The 21,435-nt window shown below is 42.3% G+C and overlaps 1 protein-coding gene across 1 annotated transcript; it reads right to left on the bottom strand.

The window, feature by feature from the left end:
* Positions 1-5,503: 5,503 nt before the first annotated feature.
* On the bottom strand, positions 5,504-14,074 carry LOC136523241 (uncharacterized). Its single transcript, XM_066516987.1, has 2 exons — positions 13,947-14,074; positions 5,504-6,389 (listed from the first exon to the last, which is right to left on the bottom strand). The coding sequence occupies exons 1-2, from the start codon at positions 14,072-14,074 to the stop codon at positions 5,504-5,506; spliced, it is 1,014 nt and encodes a 337-aa protein (XP_066373084.1).
* Positions 14,075-21,435: the final 7,361 nt, after the last annotated feature.

Genomic DNA, 21,435 nt, shown 5'->3' with positions numbered 1-21,435 from the left:
CTTTTCTAGGTTTGTTGCTTCCAAAACCTTCTCGGCAACTGGCTTGATCTCACCGGGACAGGAGATCTCATCGCTCTCAGTGTTTGCCTTCCGAGCGCGAAGCCAATTCGCACTTCGTTCTGGCACTATATCTGTCAATGCCAACTTGCCCTCTCTCCTCTTTGCTTCATCTTCTGCCCTCCATTTAGGAATCTTGGTCTTGTAACCGCCAGTGCCGAGGTGGTGGTGGTACTTGTTCTTCTTCGCAAGTCTTGAGGCGGCTTGGCTCTTAGCCTTGGAGTCGTCGGAGTTTTTTATGACACTAAAACGTGCCCACTGTTCTGCTGTGATAGGGTACCGCTTCGTTGGGTCCCGCCCCTTCTGCAGCCACTTTTTATTCATATCGTGCCTATAGCCCCGGAATGATATTGCTAACTGCTTCATGACATGACCCTTGACCAAACCTTCTGTTCCCTCCGGGAAAATAAACTTAGTGCACAATCGAGTCCAACAATTCTTCCTCTTTCCTTCAGGCACCATACTCCAATCACTCCAGGTGATATCAAATTCTTCCTTTACTAACCATCCAATGGCGGCCCTAAATTTGGGTAGCGCCTCTAGAGGTGCTAAGGGCTCTCCGCTTGGGCTAATCTCTGTAATCCTATAAACTTCTTCTGGAAATCTATTCCTTCCTCTATCTCCTCGTGCCCGATCACTCTTTTTCTTTGTACTTCTTCGCTCGGAGGATGTCCCGGTCGTTTGAGGCGCCATGTCCTTATGAACATCTTGTGACTCTACCTCCATTTCGGCAACAACTTGAGAGAACACCTCCTGTCAATTCAATTGTTAGGTACATACATACACATGCATTATTCTCTCGTATAGACAATCTACGAGCATATATACCTCATCATCATTTGGCTCATCTTCAAGCTCGTAATTAGGGTCACGTTCCAACTCAAGACGGGCCTTCTTAGCTCTAGGAGATTCACGTGGTGATACGCTCGGGCTCCTATAAGGTTCGGATCCAGAGGAGTCAGATCCCGGTGTACCTATCTGGGCATCGGCCTGCTCAGCATTTGATGGAGTACTCATCTGCCTGAAATATAAGTATAACCACGGAATATAAGTATAAACATGGAATACAAGTATTAACATGGATTACATAGCCTAATCAATTAGCGAACCTATTATTAACAAACCTAATTAACTAACACTAATTTGCAAACCCTAAATAATGAATATTAAATAGGAAACCCTATTTAACAAACTAATTATTATTTCACAAACCCTAATTATGCATGAAATATAAGTATTAACATGGAAAAAACATAGCTAAATTATGGAAAAAACCCTAACAAAAAACATAGTACATACCATTAATTACTAACTAAACTAATTCACAAACCCTAAATAAAGGGAATAAATAACCGTTAATTACTTACTAAATTAACTAACAAACCTATTATTAATAAACACTAACTAAATTAACTAACTAAATTAACTAATTACTAAATAAACCCTAACAAAAAATATTACTAACTATTAATAAAAAACCATAACAAAAAACATTCCTAAATTTTGCAAACAAACCCTAACTAAATTAACTAACTAAATTAACTAATTACTAACTAACTAAATTACTAACTAACTAAAGTACTAACTAAATTAGCTAATTACTAACAAAATTACCTAACAAACACTAATAAAACATTACTAATTAATTAAAAAAAAGGCAAGGTGGCCTGCCAGGCCCAGCAGGCAACGCCGCCGGCGCTCGGAGGGGCGCGCGCGCGGCGGCGCACATGGCAGCCGCCGCCGCACCGATCGGAGCCGCCTCGGAGCGGAGCTCGGCGGTGGCGGGTGTGCACGGCCTACCTCTCGGCGTTCTGGCGAGGTCGCGGCGGCGGCGCGTAGGCGGATTCCCGGCGTGGCGCGGCAGCTGCTGGCGGCGGCGGCTCGCTGCGGCGGAGCGGAGGTCCCTCGGCGGCGGCGTGGAGGCGTGCCGGCGGAGTGGAGGTCCCTCGGCGGCGTGGCGGCGGCAGCTCACGACGGTGGCGGTCCGGCGAGCGGTGGAGGAGCGGCGGCGGATTTCGGTAGCCTGACGGCGTCCAATTTCTGAACTCGCGCCTCCGGGACTTAGAAATTTTCGCGGGCCACGTGCGGGAACTTATATTGGAGCACATTAGTACAGGCGGGCCATATTGACCACCGCCTGTAAAAATCTTTTCACAGGCGGGCGTCATTGACCGCCGCCTGTACTAATATTAGTACAGGCGGCTGTTAATGAGGGCCGCCTGTACTAATACATTAGTACAGGCGGCCCTCATCAACAGCCGTCTGTACTAATGTTTTTTTCATTTTCCACAGGAATTCAGGTTATTTATTCCCTTTATTTAGGGCCAGCTTGCCTGCTGGGCCCGCCTTGCCTGCTGGGCCTGCTAGGCCAGCGTTGCCTGCTGGGCCCGTCTGTACTAATTTAGTTAGTTAGTAATTTAGTTAGTTAGTAATTAGTTAATTTAGTTAGTTAATTTAGTTAGTGTTTATTAATAATAGGTTTGTTAGTTAATTTAGTAAGTAATTAAAGGTTATTTATTCCCTTTATTTAGGGTTTGTGAATTAGTTTAGTTAGTAATTAGTGGTATGTTAATTAGGGTTAGTTATTATTTCATGTACTTAATTAGGGTTTGTGGATTAATTTAGTTAGTAAATAATGGTTTGTTAATTAGGGTTATTTATTATTTCATGTACTTAGTGGATTAATTTAGTTAGTAATTAAAGGCTTGTTTAATAGGGTTAGTTATTATTTCATGTACCTAGGGTTCGTGAATTAATTAAGTTTTTAATTAAAGGTTTGTTAATTAGGGTTAGTTAATATTTCATGTACCTAGGGTTAGTAAATAATATAGAATCCAAAGGTATACAAGAAGGGGAAAGAGGTTTTAATTAAGATTTGTTTAATTAAGTTAGAAAATAATATCATAGTCCAAAGGTATACAACAAGGGGAAATGTAAACATCTTGCTTAATAAGAAAGAGTAGCATTAGGTACAAATGATAAGTGATACATTAGTTACATGATAAACAATCTAGCGTGCTACAGTCCTTCCTTGTCCATCATGGCGCACCCAAGGCAAAGAGGTTTGCGGGATACTTTTCTCCACATTTTTTATCTTTTCTTCAAAGTTTGTAAAAAGAGACATCTCGCTGAACTGGTTAACATCCTCTAAATCCATTACACCATCAACTCCTACAATTTGTTGCTTTCCAGGGATTGCTACGTGCTTTGGCTTTTGGGTACTTTTCTTTTCATTCATAGATAGAATTTGTTCCACATAGAACACCTGTGCAGCACGGTTAGCAAGGATCCACGGATCATCTTTGTAACCTACTTTACTTAGATCAAGAACTCTTTGGCCATAGTTATCCACAGTGACATGTTTATCTTGAACCCATCGACATCGGAACACTGGAATCTGCAGGCGTGGACCATATTCAACCTCCCATATGTCATCAATGAATCCAAAGTATGTAGTTTCTTCACCAGTTGTATCATCTACAGCCTCACATCGAACGCCACTATTCTGTGCCATGCGCTTGGTGTCCCTAAAACTGGTGGAAAATGTGAAGCCACCAATGTCATAGCTCTGCCATGATATGACCTGGCTTGATGGTCCAGATGCTAAAATCTTGATGGTTTCTGATTCATCTATCATGTCCAAATTCTTTAGCCATGCGGTGAACCGACGCTTGTGTTCCTTGTGTACCCAATCATTTGTGCATCCTGGATTCTCCTCACGAAGCTCTTTCATGTGCTGCTTGGTGAATGGGTCCATTATTATGAGTTGTTGTAGTATGCTGTAATGTACCTCTAGGACTATGTTGTAATCTGGCGGGATGAATGATTTCTGTCCCATCCTCCCTCGTCCACCAAGCCTTCCCTCATGTCGCAACGGAGGCAAACCAATTGATACCTGGTCTTTTAGGAGATTATTACATAATGGTCCTCCAGACTCAATGGCCTCTTCTGTAGTGTATGCCTCTATCATGGAACCCTCCGGATGAGCACGATTTGACATATAGCCATTCAATATTGACATGAAATGCTCATACGTCCACATTTCATGGAAATACATGGGGCCCAATGCCTCAATTTGAGGCACCAAATGAACAATAAGGTGTACCATGATATCAAAGAACGATGGGGGAAAGCACATCTCCAACTGGCTCAATGTCTCTGCAGCAAATTTCTATAGGGACTCTAACTCATCACGGATAATTACCTTCTCAGATATCTTATTGAAGAAGTAGCACAACCGTGTGATTGCATCTTTAAGAACACTGGATTTATAGCCCTGATGGCAATAGGAAGAAAAGTGGTCAGCATTACATGACAATCATGTGAGTTGTAGTTGGTGAGTGTAAGGTCTTTCATCGAAACAAGACTCCTTATGTTGGAGCAGAAACCAGATGGAACTTTTAAATTCTTCAACCACACACACATTGCATGTTTCTCCTCTCTGTTTAGGTTATAGCTTGCTGCCGGTAGATGGTACTTCCCATTCTCTAGGAGTATAGGGTGAAGTTCTTTTCTGATCTTTAAATGTTGCATGTCCAAACGTGAATTGAGACCTTCCTTTGTCTTGCTCTTTATGTCTAGCAAAGTTCCAACTACGTTGTCAAACACATTCTTCTGAACATGCATACCATCGATCGCATGTCGTACGTCTAAGTCTTTCTAGTACGATAAGTACTTAAAGAAAATAGACTTCTTCTTGAATGTGTCCCCCTCATTTGCCTTCACAACCTTTCTTGGTTTCCCATCTTTGGTCTTTTTTCCAAACACAAACTTGACATTCTCAACTATCTTATACACTCTGTGCCCTTTACTATAACCTGATGGAGCAGTAGATTTTGATTCATCCATATTGTCAAAGTACTTATTCATCTTTTGTAAGCGGTACTTATGGCCTACCGGTAGCCACCTCCTATGCCTCATGTACACTATCTTGTTAGATGGAGGAAGAGACACGTGCCATGTTCCATCTATGCACTCTACACAACCAACCTTTCTCTTGAACTGGCCTAATAATGAGAAGAGAGCAGGATAATCATTAATTGTGACAATAATAATTGCTCTCAGTGTGAATGTCTCTTTGCGGAACGCATCGATCATTTTCACACCCACTTCCCATAGTATTTGCATCTCTTGCATTAAGGGCTCTAGAAATACATCCATATCAACTCTAGGTTGTGTAGGTCCAGAAATAAGAATGGTTAGCAAAAGATATTTTCTTTTTTTGACACAACCACGAAGGAAGGTTGTATATTGTCATGATCACTGGCCATGTGCTGTGCGTGCTGCTCCTCTCGGCAAATGGATTCATTCCATCAGTACTCAGAGCAAACCTTACATTTCGTGGATCCTCGGCAAAGTCTGGATATTTCTTATCGAATTCTTGCCATTGCTTTGCATCGGCTGGATGTCGTAACTTTCCATCATCTTTCCTTTCATCAGAAGCATGCTAGGTCATAAGTTCCGCATCATCAGGGTTTGCAAACAAACACCTCAAACGATCAACCACAGGGAGATACCATATCACCAATGTAGGAATTCTTCTCAACGCATAATAGTCCACTTCGATATTGCTAGTGGGCTTTGAACGTTTGTCTTGTTGAGTCTTTGTTTGCGTCTTCTTTCGCTTCCTCCCTGAAGAAACAGAGGCTGCATTCTCTTCCTCTCGATAATCTTTATTCGTCTTGTACCTACTAGCACCACAGTTTGGACAACTGTCTAAGTCTTTATACTGATCACCCCGATATAGAATACAATGATTTCTACATGCGTGGATCTTCTCAACACCCATCGTAAGTGGACTGACTAGCTTCTTTGCATAGTACGTGTTAGCAGGCACTTTGTTCTCCTTAGGAAGAAGGTCTCCAAGTACACGCAATAAATCATTGAAACTAGCATCGGACCAACCATATCTAGCCTTAATCGTCAAAAACTGAAGAACAACCCGTAGTGTCGACCACTCTTTGGTACAACCTTTCGACTCGTCGTACAAAGGCTCTTCTGCTGCCTTCTTCAAGGCTTCCATTCGCTTCATGAAGAATATTGATGGATCCGCACAACGGTTCATTATTGCCTCTAAGAAATCTGCATCTTCAATGGCATCAGTGTTAACATGCTGAGTTTCATTAACATCGGACGTAGAGTTATGAGTTTGATTGACATCTGGCATAGCATGATGGGTTTCATTGATATCTGGCATAGCATCACATTCATTGAGATATGGCATTGGACCCTCCACATTGATGTTACTTGCAGTGTTGTCAGTTGTCCGCATATAAGGTGTAGAACTACCCTCACCATGTTTTGTCCAAATCAAGTAGTCCTCCACAAATCCTCTGCAAACCAGATGAGAAGTGATTGCTTCCACATTGTCAAATACCACAATATTTTTACAGTCTGCGCATGGACAACATATGTGCTTCGCCTTTGTTCTCTGAGCATGTATCTTCACGGCATCAATAAATTTTTGGACCTCCACTACATAAGATGGGTCTAATCTTGATAAGTTGTACATCCATAATGACCTCTCCATATTTATCTGTAATTAGTTATGAAAATATTGTATGTCACTCTAAAAACAAAACGAAAATAACCCCTCATAACTAAGATTCTATCCTCCATCAATTAAATAGATATGAAAACCTACCTCTTACAGAATTTACAAAATAAAAAATTTAAATAATTATTTAAACTCATTTTTATAATTATAAGAATTAATTAAACGGAGATGGCATCTTGATTAACAAACCCTAAGTATAAGCAAAAATAACAAACCCTAATTAACAAACCCTAAGTACATGAAATACTAACTAACCCTAATTAATAAACCATTAATTACTAACTAAATTAATTAACTAACCCTAAGTACATGAAATATCTAACCCTAAATAATAAACCATCAATTACTAACAAAAATTATTGAAAAACCTAAGGTACATGAAATAATAACTAACCCTATTTAACAAACCCTAAGTATAGACAATAATAACTAACCCTAATTAACAAAACATTAACTACTAAATTAATTCATAAACCCTAAGTACGTAGATTAAAAAACTAAATTAATTCACAGTTTATAATTACAGGAAATAAGTATAACAATTGACAAGACTTTATAAAGTGTTAATCATTATTCTATTACATAGATCTACTCACAAGAATTCTAAAAAGTATTTATTTTCTATAATCCGAGCAAGATACAATTTACTATGAATTTACAAAAAAAATAGCTAAAACTCTCTCTCTTGCCCTAGCTATGAACCCTAACCCTAACCCTAGATTTAGAGCACCTCCAATACAAGAATTGAACCAAAGAATCACTAAAAAAAATGGCGGCAACGACACTAACTAACCTTTTGGAAGTTTCTCACCAAAGAAATGAAGTTCAAAACCTCCCCCCCTTGGAATCGCCACTTCTCTGTCCGCCACTGTGCACACAGCACGCGAGTAACTGTTCTTGTCTGGAGGTGGACGAAGGGAATTTATAGCAGCATTAACACAGGCGGTTGGTAAGGAGGACCGCCTGTGTAAAATAATTTACACAGGCGGCTCTCCTATCTCTACCGCCTGTGTAAATACCTGTATTTACACAGGCGGTTTATAATGTCAGCCGTCTGTGTAAATGGTATTTACACATGCGGTTGTCATTGTAAACCGCCTGTGTAAATACACGTATTTACACAGGCGGTAGAGATAGGAGAGCCGCCTGTGTAAATTGTTTTACACAGGCGGTTCTCTTGCTGGGCCCACCCTATTTTTTGTACTGGCGTCATGAAATTGTGAACCGCCTATGAAAAAAAAACAACGTGCCAGCAAAAATGATTTCTGTAGTAGTGAGATGTACTTGTCAAACTAGATGATACATTTGTTGAACAGGCCAGATCAGTTGTTGTGCCTGCCAGATATATCTAAACCGATTCCTAAATGACAATGTAATAGCACATCATCTAACATAAATGGAGATGCTCTCTAAATAGTAGATATCAAATGTTTTTGTTGCAAGGTGTATAAAATATATTGTGTTATTTCAATCTTCATGCACTACGCCACCGAGGATTTGTAAGCAGTTTTGCCAGCGGCCCCCACCAAATCGTCGCTACAAATCGATGATTTGGCGCCCCCTACAAATCTGATTTGTAAGGGCGGTTGATGATTTGTAGGGGCGGCTATCGCAGCATTTTTCGTGCGCTTAGCGACCGATGGGACTCGAACCCACGACCAACCCCTCGCGCGGTACACTCCTCTTACCACTGTACCTCACACTCACTTCCGTCTATAATGGATTTTCTTTTCCCTCATATTATATTGAATCGAGTTTAAATTGAGTGTTTGAGACCCTAAATGAATTCAAATCAAAAGGTTGTCAACTACAAAGTTGTATAACTTTTGGAGATCTACAACTTTTGTTTTTGTTGTTTCTCCATCCGAGGCCGTTTGAAAAAAATTGAATTTCAAATATTTGAAATTTAGACGTAATTATCCTCAACTAGATGATTTCAAGTGAAAAAGTTGTCAACTACAAAGTTACATGACCTTTTGAGATCTACAACTTTTGTTTTTGTTGTTTCTTCATTTGAAGTCATTTGAAAAATTCAAATTTCAAAAGTGAGAAATTCAAACATAGTTTTCGTTAACAAGATGATTTCAAATGGAAAAGTTATAAACTACAAAGTTGTATAACTTTTCGAGATCTACAACTTTTAATTTGGTTGTTTCTCCATCCGAGATCGTTTGAAAAATTCAAATTTTAAATTTAAGAAATTCAAACGTAGTTTTCCTTAATAAAATGAATTCAAATGAAAAAGTTGTCAACTACAAAGTTCTATAACTTTTCGAGATCTATAACTTTTATTTTGGTCATTTGTTCATCCGATATAGTGGTAGTAACATTGTTCATAAATTTTACATCTCTCTCTTATAAGATATGTAAAATTTGCGAACAATGTTGTTACTACCACTTTGTCGGATGAAGAAATGACCAAAATAAAAGTTGTAGATCTTGGTCAGTGCTACAACTTTTATGTTCATGACTATTGTTTGAAGTTGCCATTTTTTTAAATTCAAAATTTCAATTGATATAACACAGTCACATGAAAAGATGACTAAAATAATAGTTGTTAGAACACAATAAATTGATAGAGCATGATTTTAGAAAAAAATTAGAAAAAAAATCATCAAATTTGAAGTTAGTATGAGGAAGAAAGACTAGTCACAAGTTTTAGCCAAAGATTAAAAAGAGAAATCAGACTTCTTCAATAATTTAAAAATTATATTTCAAAAAGCATTTTGAAATAGTAAATGATTTCAAATAAAAAAGTTGGAAACAACAAAGTTCTATAACTTTTCGAGATCTACAACTTTTATTTTGGTCATTTCTCCATTCGAAGTCGTTTAAAAAATTTGAATTTTAGTACTTAATTTTTAATATTCAGTGTCTATTTTTATGTGCGGCTCAATATTCAGCCGTCCCTACAAATATGGTTATTTATAGGGACGACTGATAATACCTGCAATCCTTACAAATGAATTTGTAGGAACGACTCATTTGAGAACCATTTGTAGGGCGACTCAGTATACAGCCGCCCCTTAGAAAATGAGAGGTTGCTACAAATATATCCTTTTTGCAGTGGTGATGGGTACTACTCAACTAGTGCAAGGGTACTAAGGATACGTAGGATCGGATGCCACTCGGAAGAAAGAAGTAAGCAGATAGAAGCCCGGAGTCTGTCGGAACAGCTTGCAGAGGAGACTAACGCCTCGTCAGAAAAAGCTACAACCTCTGCTGAAAAGGAGACGGAAGATTGACGTGACTGGTTCATAGACTGTAAAAGCGTTTTCTTGAAAACGACCTTTGAGGTGAGAGAGAACAGTAATGTGGTCAGAAGGGAGTAGGAAATTGCAGCCTGCGTTATGAAATTCCAGTGGCAATTCGGCTTTACTGGCACTACGTACTGCCTTTAAACTTCAACCTGCCATGCATGCCAAGCAGTGGCGGAGCATAGTGGAGGCGAAGCTGGGCTTCGGCCTCCCTTGCTCAGCAGCTGCCAGCTTTGGAGATAAAGAAATATGTGAATCTATGCGTCACAGCAAAAGAAATGAACAATCTCTGTAGGTGGCTCCTCGAACTAGCCCTCCCTTTGTTTAATGCTGTGCTCTGCCACTGATGCCAAGTTTCTTCTCTGTTAGGGTTGGGAGGGCTTTGCCGTGCTCTACAGGTGATGGTGGTGAGTACATCAAACCTGGCTACCTGGCCGGTTTTACCCGACAAAGATGTGGGTATGGAAAGATTTCTTCAACTAGGGATATGTTAATAATGAGTAAGAATTAATCTCCACCCGTCGAGTAGAGCAGGTGCATATTATCCACACCCACATACCCATAGCTAACCTATACCATCTCACATATGCCTTCATTGATTACTACAAAATATAGATATATCTAATAGATTTATGACTATTATACTATTAATTGGCGAAGTTTTGTTGAAACATCATTATTGTTGATTTTTATTTACCAATATTTGATGATTTTAATAATATGATAGATTCATGATTTTTTTATCTATAGTGACTGTGTATTCAGTTGTGGGTTATCCATTGGGTATTTTTACCCGCGTGAGTATTTGTATGGGTAAATTCTTTACCCGTGCACAAGTATAGGTATTTATTTTTACCCCTGTGGGTAATTGTATGGGTAAATTCTTTTACGTGTGCACAGGTACGGGTATTTTGACAGGTAGAATATTATCTGATGCGTATGGCATGGCTTTCCCCCTAGAAAGGTGTGTGGCGAATGCACTATCAAGAAAAAGCTACATTGCATGATTCCAATGTTGTTGTCACGTGAAAGAGATCGATTCAGGGTCGTCCGAGCCCCAACCTCATCTGTGCTCGGTACGACCTTAATTTGATTTACTCTCTCTCTCTCCCTGAATATAAGGCGCGATTTAACTTGGTGCGTTCTTTGAGTAATATACTATAAATTATAGGAACAAAAGTTTGATCATTAGAAAGCATTTCTAAATACAAATATAATGTAACTACTTTTGTAATACAAACTTTTGATTTAATTAGGCTATTTGTTAGCTAAAGGTAATAAAGTTTAAATTTTAAAATATGTGCATGCCTTGTATTCGGGACGGAAAGAGTAATGAGCTTGGACGCCTCTGTTTTCTACCGTGCGCTCTCACGCGTGCTTCAAGATTTTGAGAGTAGTGTACCTTTATCTTTACTTAAATATAAATCATATTACACATTAAACCATGTCATGTATCTCAGCATTATTGGCAAACCGTTTGCACCAAAATATTGCATTTCTTGCAATTATTAAATCTAAAAAAAAACCTCAAGGTTGCACTACGGGAGAGGCAAAATTCCCCGAGTGTCACTGGCTTCCCCGAGTGCCAAAAATCGGGCACTCGGGAAAGAGAATCTTCCCCCGAGTGTTACACTCGGGGAAGAATTGCACTCGGGGAAGAGAGGCTTTCCCGAGTGCCGCGGAGATCCTGGCACTCGGTAAAGAGCAGCACTCGGCAAAGGCCCTCTTCTCCGAGTGCAACACTCGGGGAAGATCGGCACTCGGCAAAGAAACATGTTACTTGACGGTCCACCCCGTCCACGCCGTTAAAACTTAAAAAAAAATTCTTCCCAGGCACTCGGGGAAGAGGCCCTTTCCCGAGTGCCAGAACAGGGCACTCGGGGAAGAGGCTGCCTTCCCCGAGTGTCAGAAAAGGCACTCGGGGAAGAATTTTTGTTTTTTTTTGTTTTTTTTTGCCTCATTTTTTTGTGAGGCCTTCCCACATTATTTAAAACTCCCTGTTCAAATTTGGGACAATTTTGCATACTTCAAATTTGAACTGCAGGTGCATGAAATAATGAAATTTGGTGATTCAAAAAATGATATTCATGATATTTGGTGTATGTTGAGGCCGTATCCAGGAACTCACATGAAATGTCGAGCATCTTGTTGACGTAACATGACGAGGTACTTACGGGAAAAGTGTATTTAAATCATTTTGGGTCTCAAATTTTGGTTCGAACTTGTCATTTTTTAAAATTTCAAATTTGAAAGGTTCAAATTTTGTCAAATGACAAGATGACTAAAATAAAAGTTGTAGAACTTGATGAGTTGAACAACTTTTGTATTCATCACTTTTACATCTGAAATCATTTAGGGTTTTAAAATTTGGTTGGAACTTGTCAAATTTCAAATTTCAAATTTTAAAATGTGTAAAACATTGTCACATCCAAGTTTGATCAAACTTAAATGCGGAATCATGATTTTAGAAATTTTTAGGAAAAAAAAACCACATTTGGAGTTAGTACGAGGGAGAACAACTAGTTACAAAGTTTACCCACAGATTAAAAAGAGAAATCACACTGTTCTAGATGATCCTTACATGATCATAGTGAACAGTGTGATTTCTTTTTTTAATCTGTGGATCAACTTTGTAACTAGTTTTTCTTTCTCATGCTAACTTCCAATCTGATGATTTTTTTCCTAAAATTTTCTAAAATAATTCTCTATCAATTTATTTTGTTGGTTTTGTCAATATATACATATGAAAAGTTTGAGCAATTTAAATTTTGAATTTCAAAAAAATGCAACTTCAGACAAGATTTTGGTACCCCAAATGATTTCAGCTGAAAAAGTGATAAATACCAAAGTTGAATAACTCATCAAGATCTAAAACTTTTGTATTGGTCATTTCTTCATATGACAAAGTGGTAATGACATTGTTCACCAATGTGACACATCTCTCATATGATTTTATAAACTATATGAGACATGTGTAAGATTAGTGAACAATGTGTGCTAAGAATTTGTCAAATGAAGAAATGACCAAAATAAAAGTTGTAGATATTCATGAGTTGAACAACTTTGGTACTCATCACTTTTTATGTTGAAATCAATGTGGGTCTTAAATTTTGGTTCGAACTTGTCGTTTTTCAAAATTTCAAATTTGAAAGGTTCAAATTTTGTCAAATGACAAGATTACTAAAATAAAAGTTGTAGATATTAATGATTTGAACAACTTTGGTATTCATCACTTTTATGTTGAAATCATTTTGGGTCTCAAATTTTGGTTCAAACTTGTCATTTTTTAAAATTTCAAATTTGAAAGGTTCAAATTTTGTCAAATGACAAGATGACCAAAATAAAAGTTGTAGAACTTGATGAGTTGAACAACTTGTGTATTCATCACTTTTACATCTGAAATTATTTAGGGTTTTAAAATTTGGTTGGAACTTGTCAAATTCCAAATTTCAAATTTTAAAATCATTTCAAATGTCAAATTCATTTATGTTAGAATGTGTTTGAATATATGAGACTACTAAGCACTAAGAGTGTTTTATTCCTAGTGGTTAACACACAATTTCAGAATTAACCTCACCTTTTGCTTGTTGGTCATTACTGTCCAGGGCACTTGTTTTCTCACTTCTTCTCAGTACATTACCTGGAATTATTCGTCTCCCGAGCCGGAAATTCTAGTTAATTATTGATCGTGTACAGAGGACACTTCTCTGGACTTATTGTCCTCCGGAGCTGGAATTTCTCGTTAAATATCGGTGTACGTACAGACGACCCTTCCCTGGAATTTTTCTCCACCCCAACTGAAATTTTCAGTTCAGCTCAGATCGATCCGGCCGCGCCCATTGCAGTTCGCACCGGTCAAAAAATTTCACACGAATTCGATCACCCGCGCTAGAACCGCGCCAATCCGGCCTAATTTCCGTTTCCCCGCCAGCCCACGCGCGTATACACCCCCAAAACCCTAAAATCGCCCCCAAATTTACCCAATCTCTCCCTCTGTCCCTTCCGGCGGCGGCACTCGGGGAAGACTAAAAAAAAGACCACCAGCCGGCCCGGCGTGGCCTTATCCTAAACCTAACCGGCCACCACCCCACCCGCGCCCCACACCACGCGCGCCCCTGCTGCCTCCCCGCGCCTGCACCCGCGTCGCCAGGAGGCTCGCCACCGCCACCCGACCCGCCGTTGCTGGCCCCCCCGCCGCCGGCATGCCCCCGGCCCTACGCGCCCCCGCCCCTACCTCCCGCCCCCGCGCGCCCCTGCCCGGCCCCCGCGCGGCCTCGGCCCTGCCTCCCCCGACCCGCCGCCGCCGCCGCATCCCCCCCTGCCGGAGCGCCGTCGGCCTGCACGCCACGGCCTCCGTGCCTCCCCTCCCCCGCGGCCGCGCCTCCCCTCCTCCACGGCCGCGCCTCCCCTCCTCTGCGGCCACGCCTCCCCGCAAGCAGCACGACGACGCGACAAGCGCGCGACGGAAGAGGCGATGAAGGCCTGCTAGGGTGGCCTGGCAGTCGCGGCGTGCAGGTCGAGCTCCCTGGCCGCGTGCGCTGTGCAGGTCATGCTCTCTGGACGGCTCCCCCGCCCCGGCGGAGCCCTAGCCCCGACGCCGTGCGCCTCCAACCGCCGCCCCAGCTCCAGCCCCGATCTGTCGCGGTGAGCCACGTCCCCGACTCCGACTCCGGCGAGCCCCGACGCCGTCCGCCCCCCAGTTCGCCTCTAGCAGCCCCGCGGCGTTGTCCTCCCGTGTGCCTCCATCAGCCACACCGCCGTCCGTCGGTCCGTCCACAGGTGCTAGGCTGGTGCGCCTCCTCTCTCTTCTACTTGCAGCATACTGCCCAATGTTGTCGTTCTTGCATTAGCAGAGATCTGGTAAACGGTCCATCGGATTCAGCAAAAACAGCATTGCTAGTGAGGTTTTATTCGAGATAATTGTTTATTTGATTGTACCTCGCATTGATGAGGATTCCTGCAATAATCAGTACCACTCAGAAAATTGAGTAACCCATAGCTTCTGGTTATTCATATGCGTGTTCACGTGCCGGTTAAATTCTACTATTATTATTCAGATTGATCGGGTTACAACATTCATTTGTTCTTTTCAAATATACAATGCTTGATTATGATAATGAATAAGGCATCATAGCTTATTGACTTTTCTGATAACAATTGTTTCCTTCTTTGCCAAAGTAACTGTTGTTCTTCAAGTGATATGTATGACATAAATAGTATGGTAAAGGCATCAATAATTGTTGTTCTTCGAGTGAGATGGCATATATAGTATGGTAAATGCATTCAAAAATTGTTTTTGCTCTTTGCAGCAGCTAAATCCTTAATTGTACCCTCCTATGATTGTGTCTGATGGATGCTTGTTATTTGAGATTTAAGATATTGGTTGGTTAGGTAAATTTGTTAGCGCTCTTTATTGCAATATATACTTACTGCTTCAGTACACAGGTTTTTGCGAGCTTTGACTTGGAGATGTTACCGTGATGCAAAGAACATGAATTGGCTCATCTACCGTGGATGACAGGTACATTCACCATGCCATAAATTGACACGGCTAACAGTCATCATGCTCTACATTTATCTGTAAAACTGTGACTTTTTCATGCTATAATTTGAGTGTTTTTTAAACAAGTATTTTTCTAACAGTAGGTAGGTCCAAACTTAATGTTTCAACAACCATTTCCCCTATTGATTTCAGATTGATTGACATTTGTTTACACATCCTAGGTGCCTGTGTGGCTCCAGCCTTCTTCCGTGCCACTTCAATAGGTATGTTTCTCTTGCACACAAACAGAAGGCGTGTACCTATCTCTTCAAGATTCAACTTCTTCTGGTCCTCTGAACCCCCACTTTGCAGTATCATTGTACACAAGGTAGTAGAGAGCCAGTGCAGTGTTGATCGATTTGGTTTCAATAAAAATGACAGGTTAATTTTAATTCTAACTTTCTGGAGTATGTACTGCAATCTATTTATCTTCTTATACAGCTTGCCTTTATCTTTTGCCTGTGAAGTTTTCCCACTTTATGCAAAGCTTGTCCTGCAAAATGTTAGACCCATTTTGACATGTGATAGATACAGTTAACATAGTATAAATTATAAGTGTATGCTTGTTTCACATATAGCATCATTCAGATAACATGGAATGTCAGTTAACTAACATGAAGTGTAGTATGATCTCAAGAAGTTAATCAGTTTTTTACGTGGTTTTTCCAGAGCAATAGGACTTGTTTGGATTAAATAAATTACTATGCATTGGAACAAGTTTTTGTATATGAACATGTAACTGCTGTCACACATACAGTGTGGGCTGCTCTAACTTGTAAAGTAGTATTTTTTTAAAAAAGGAAAGAACATCAAGTTCTGGCTTGCTAGTTGGGAACTGGACATGGTTGAGTATTGGCGTAGCTTCACTCAGTGAAGATTTGAGGCCAAACTAATGCTTTAGAAAATTAAGCACTTGGCCTGCTTGGAGACAATTGTATTTTTCTTTTATATTTCTGAATTTTCATGTATTAGGAAAATCCTTTATGCTATCTCTTGGTACCTGCTGCACATAGGGCTACATAGATGTATGTACTAGTGACCATTTACAATGATTTGTATATGTACCTGTGACCATTTTCTTTCAAAATTGCACTAAATTTCCTAAGTCTGGCAACGTGAACATGTTATGCAATGCATATTGTGAATTTATCGTAATTGGCCCATTGAGTAATTTTATAATTTGGGTACCTTGCTCTTCTGCTATTGTAATCTTTTTCAAGTTATCTTAGATCCAAAAATTGTGGCTGTACTAAGAAACGATTTTGTATTGTATATTGTGTTCATTTTAGTATTATAGCACTTCAGTGCAATAATACCCATTGTTGTGACCTGCAGAGCATGTACTGTTACTACAATCAATAATATGCCATAATAGACATCTTTTTTTTTTAAAAAATAAGAAAACAGGCTTCCTCGAGTGCCTAGGCTGCGCACTCGGGGAAGAGGGTTTTTAAAAAAAAAAAAATCTTTGCCGAGTGCCACAGCCCAGGCACTCGGGGAAGAGTTTTTTTTTAAAAAAAACAAAATTTCTTTGCCGAGTGTCTGAGCTGCGGCACTCGGCAAAGAGTATTTTAAAAAAAAATTCAAAAATCTTCCCCGAGTGTTGCACTCGGGGAAGAAAATAAAAAAAAAAGAAAAAGAAAACGGCGTCGGCCGTCGGCCAACGGCGTGAAATCTTCCCCGAGTGCCAGCACGGCACTCGGCAAAGCCTTCCCCGAGTGCACGATTTTCGGCACTAGGGAAAGGCGTCTCTGCTGGACGAGGATTAGCCGGAGGGTCTTCCCCGAGTGTTGCACTCGGGAAAGGCTTCCCCGAGTGTAACTCGGCCTTCCCCGAGTGCAGCTGGCACTCGGGGAAGCCACTGGCTGCTGTAGTGTTGACGGACTATGTTATTGTCTCCAACAACCGTTACCCAAAATACAAGATCCATTCCACGTTTGGGTAGCGCTACAGGCAAATGGTTCAATACCAATTTTTTGTCTTCTCTAACAACAAGACCCAAAAGAGAACCCTTTCTGCAAATGGGTCTCCAGGAGAGAGGTACTCAGATTTGGGTTATACCTCTCTTGAAACCAAAATGGGTCTTCCATATAGGTACTCTATTAGAGGCTATAGATATTCTGTTGGAGACTCATTTTAGGTTTAGATCTCCTGATGGGTCGGAGACAGCCAACCAGAAGGATATTGAATCATCCGTCTCGCAAGCCATGTTCATTTTCTAGAGGCCGAAGCATTTGGTTTTAGTTACCAAGGCTAGTCATATCTTGGTTTGGCCAACCATTCATACATGCATGCATGCATGTGTAATGTGATCAAATTTTTGATTGGGCTATACACACACACACACAATATAGACTTGATGGGACATGCATGACGAGATAATGAAACTCTTTTCATTAATGACGATGATGCTGCATATATATTACGTAGGCCATTGGAGCGCACACACACGCATAGTATCATGCACGCAATAACTAGACCCGAGTAGCAGCTTAATTCCTAATCACACATACATTGATAGACACACACAGACAGTACGTACAACAGTAACCTGCAGTTTAAGCCGGTCGTTAATTACATCGATGGACTCAACATCACTCAACAGAGGAGGACTCGTGTGATAATAATATGTAAACTACTCCCTCCCGTTGTAAGGTCGCTTTCATTTTTTTTGGGTACATTGAATTTTCTATGTATGTAGACATACATTATATCTAGATAAATATCAAATTTGATGTAAAAAAAATCAAAGCAATTTATAATTTAGAACGAAGGGAGTTTATACAAATGTAGGTTCCTATGTTTATTTATAATACATATAGCTAGCACATAAAACAACCTTGTACGCGTGATGATGATGGATGAGGATGCAAGGTGAAGCTGATGCCGGTGTACGTGTCGGCGTAGTTTTTGTTATGCTGCAAGTGAACAAACGATCGATGGAACTCGTTAGCAATACAGCATCATCAAATTAAAACACACTACTACAGAAAGGATTGGTAGCAACGTCTCTTTTTTTAAGAGCACCCCTACAAATAATGTTTAAACGAGACGCCCCTATAAGGACTGTTGGTGTTATCCGTCGCACCTACAAATGACTCGATTTGTAGGGACGACTCTATATTGAGCCCCCCTACACGGACACTGTCCCATTGCATTGCAAATGACACAGTACAGACACTGCTAGATGTCGTGGTTAAAAGAAAGACAAAGCGAATGATACAGCAGAAGCGCTGCCGTCAGTGGTTAAACACACACACACTGTCGCATTGCATTGCCAGAAAGAGAGGTTCAAAATTAAACTTTACAGCTAGCCTAGGCACCAGAGGCGTGGACGAGCTAGGACCGGCCCGGCCGGTCGGTCTGCTCGGGCGACGACCACAAAGCAGCTGAGGCCGGCGGCCTGTGCCGCCTACGACGGTGGCGTCGCGGTAGGTGGTGTGAGATGCCTCGTCGGAGTCATTAGGCTCCCGGCCGGCGAATTGAACTAGGAGGTTGCATTGGAGCGCGCGGGCGGCGGCGGATCGGAGCTGATGGGTACAATACAAGTAGAAGGGCGCGCGGCAGCCGGGCCGGGGAAATAAAGGGCGGTGGAGGAATGGAGGGCCGGCAGGCAGGGAGTGTGGTGCGCTGCGGAGCAGAGTGGATACAGGTAGAGCCATACCGGAGAGCGGCAAGGTTTTGGAGCTGCAACCATACAGCCTCCGGGCAGTGTCGCCGTCAAGGTCTGTAGTTCTGTACTCTGTAGTTCACCACCTTCATCGTTCCCTTCCCAACTTTCGTGCTGGCGCGCGCTGCCTCTACTCGCTCACACCGCGCGGTACTGCCGCCCCAGTTTGCTCACGCCGCGGTGCCGCTGCCCTAGCTAGCTAGTTCGCTCAGGCCGCGCGACCACCGGGCCGGCGAGAGGGTAGTGGAAGACTAGCTACTGGAGGTCCAAGAGGGAGTGCGGTGCGGATCGAGAGCTAGGATAAAGTCTAAGGCTTTACCGGAGCGGCAAGGTATGGTTCAGGCGCGCACTGCCTCCGCTCGCTCACACCCGGGACCCTTCCCTGACGCTCGCTGCTAAGTATAGCAGCACACACGAGCTCACGGTCCCTGTTCATCTTCCCCGGCGAGCCCCTCTCCCCCACCCACCTCGACTACAGCATAAGCCGCCGGCGACCTCCTCGCCGGGCGCCCACCCCCGGCGGACGAGCCCGCCCTCCCCTAACATCGCCGGCGCTCGCCCCCACCGCCTATCCCGCCCATCCGGATGTCCTCCGCCGCCGCCAACCCTAACCCTAACACCCGCTGCCCCACCGCCCGCGGCCGGTGGCGAGGACGGCGCCGCACCGCTCCGCCCACCACCCGCCCGCTTGTCCCCGCCCCCGCCCCCTTCTTCCTCGATTACGGTTTGCGGGGGCGTCGTGTGCACCGTTTCAGTTAGTGGCGCCCCCAGTTTGATGACACCATGCATGGTGCCACCGCCCCAGTTCGCCCTAGCCGCACGACTGCTGGGCCGGCCGGGAAAGCTAGGGTGGTGGAAGACTACTGGAGGGCTAGGAGGGAGTGTGCACTACGGGAAACATGGGCTTTGCCGAGTGTTTCCTACTTTGCCGAGTGTCAAATGTCGGGCACTCGGCAAAGATAGACTTTGTCGAGTGCCGTACTCGGCAAAGCCAAACACTCGGCATATCCTTCTTTGCCGAGTGCCAGGCACTCGGCAAAGGATAGCACTCGGCAAAGCCTCTCTTTGCCAAGTGTCGGGCTCTCGGCAAAGCTAAACACTCAGCAAAGCTAAACACTCGGCGAAGGCTAACCGAGGTGATGGTGGCCACCCACCGTTAGGCTTTGCCGAGTGGTCGCCGTCAGACACTCGGCAAAGAATTTTTTAAATTTTTTTAATTTTTTGTTTATTTTCTTTGCCGAGTGCCCTGTCTTTGGCACTCGGCAAAGAATTTTTTTTTATTTTTGCTCTCAGATTTTTTCTTTAGGGTTGCTACAATGCTTTAAAGTACATGTTAAAATTTGGTTGAATTTTGTGACTTTTACTATATTTTTAGAATTATTTTTGTTTTGTTGATTTATTTCGTAAAAAGCAAGTTTGAACTGCAGGTGCATCGAATAATGAAATCTAATCATTCGAAAAATGATTGTCATGCTAGTGAGTGTGTTTTGAGGCCATATCCAGGAACTTGCGGGATATTTTTCACATCTGGTTAACGAAACATGAGGACAAAGTTGCGGCCAAAGTGTTTTTAAATTGTATAAAATTCAAACGAATTCAGAAAATCACAAAACTTGTGGATGCATCGTTATATAGCATGTGGAGCCTATGGTAAAAATTTGAAAAAGTTTCGTGCACGTTGTCACATACGGTGCTTAGAAACCAGGACATCTCCACATGTATCGTCCTCATGTTTCGTTAACAAGATGTGAAAAATATCCCGCAAGTTCCTGGATACGGCCTCAAAACACACTCACTAGCAAGACAATCATTTTTCGAATGATTAGATTTCATTATTCGATGCACCTGCAGTTCAAACTTGCTTTTTGCGAAATAAATCAACAAAACAAAAATAATTCTAAAAATATAGTAAAAAGTCACAAAATTCAACCAAATTTTAACATGTACTTTAAAGCACTGTAGCAACCCTAAAGAAAAAAATCTGGGAGCAAAAATAAAAAAAAAATTCTTTGTCGAGTGCCAGAGACAGGGCACTCGGCAAAGAAAATAAATAAAAAAAAATAAAAAAACCTTTGCCGAGTGCCGGCCCGTGGCACTCGGCAAAGGACCTAACATCAAAATGGGCCCCGGCCGGCCCACCCCGGCCAAACCCTATCCACACAACCGCTCCCCGCCGCCTACGCGCCGCCGCAGTCGCCGCACCCGCGCGCGCTGCCCGCGCCGCCACCGCGCCCGCGCGCGCTGCCCCGCCGCCCGCGCACGCCCGCGCCGCCGCCGCGCCCGCGCGCGCTGCCTCGGCGCCCCGCCCCGCGCTGCCCCGACGCCGGCATCAAGCCCCGCCCCGACCCTCCCC

Source organism: Miscanthus floridulus, chromosome 18 (genome assembly GCF_019320115.1).
Source record: "Miscanthus floridulus cultivar M001 chromosome 18, ASM1932011v1, whole genome shotgun sequence".
Lineage (NCBI taxonomy): Eukaryota > Viridiplantae > Streptophyta > Magnoliopsida > Poales > Poaceae > Miscanthus > Miscanthus floridulus.
Note: the sequence above shows the minus strand (reverse complement) of the source record. Positions and strands in the feature narration are given on the sequence as shown.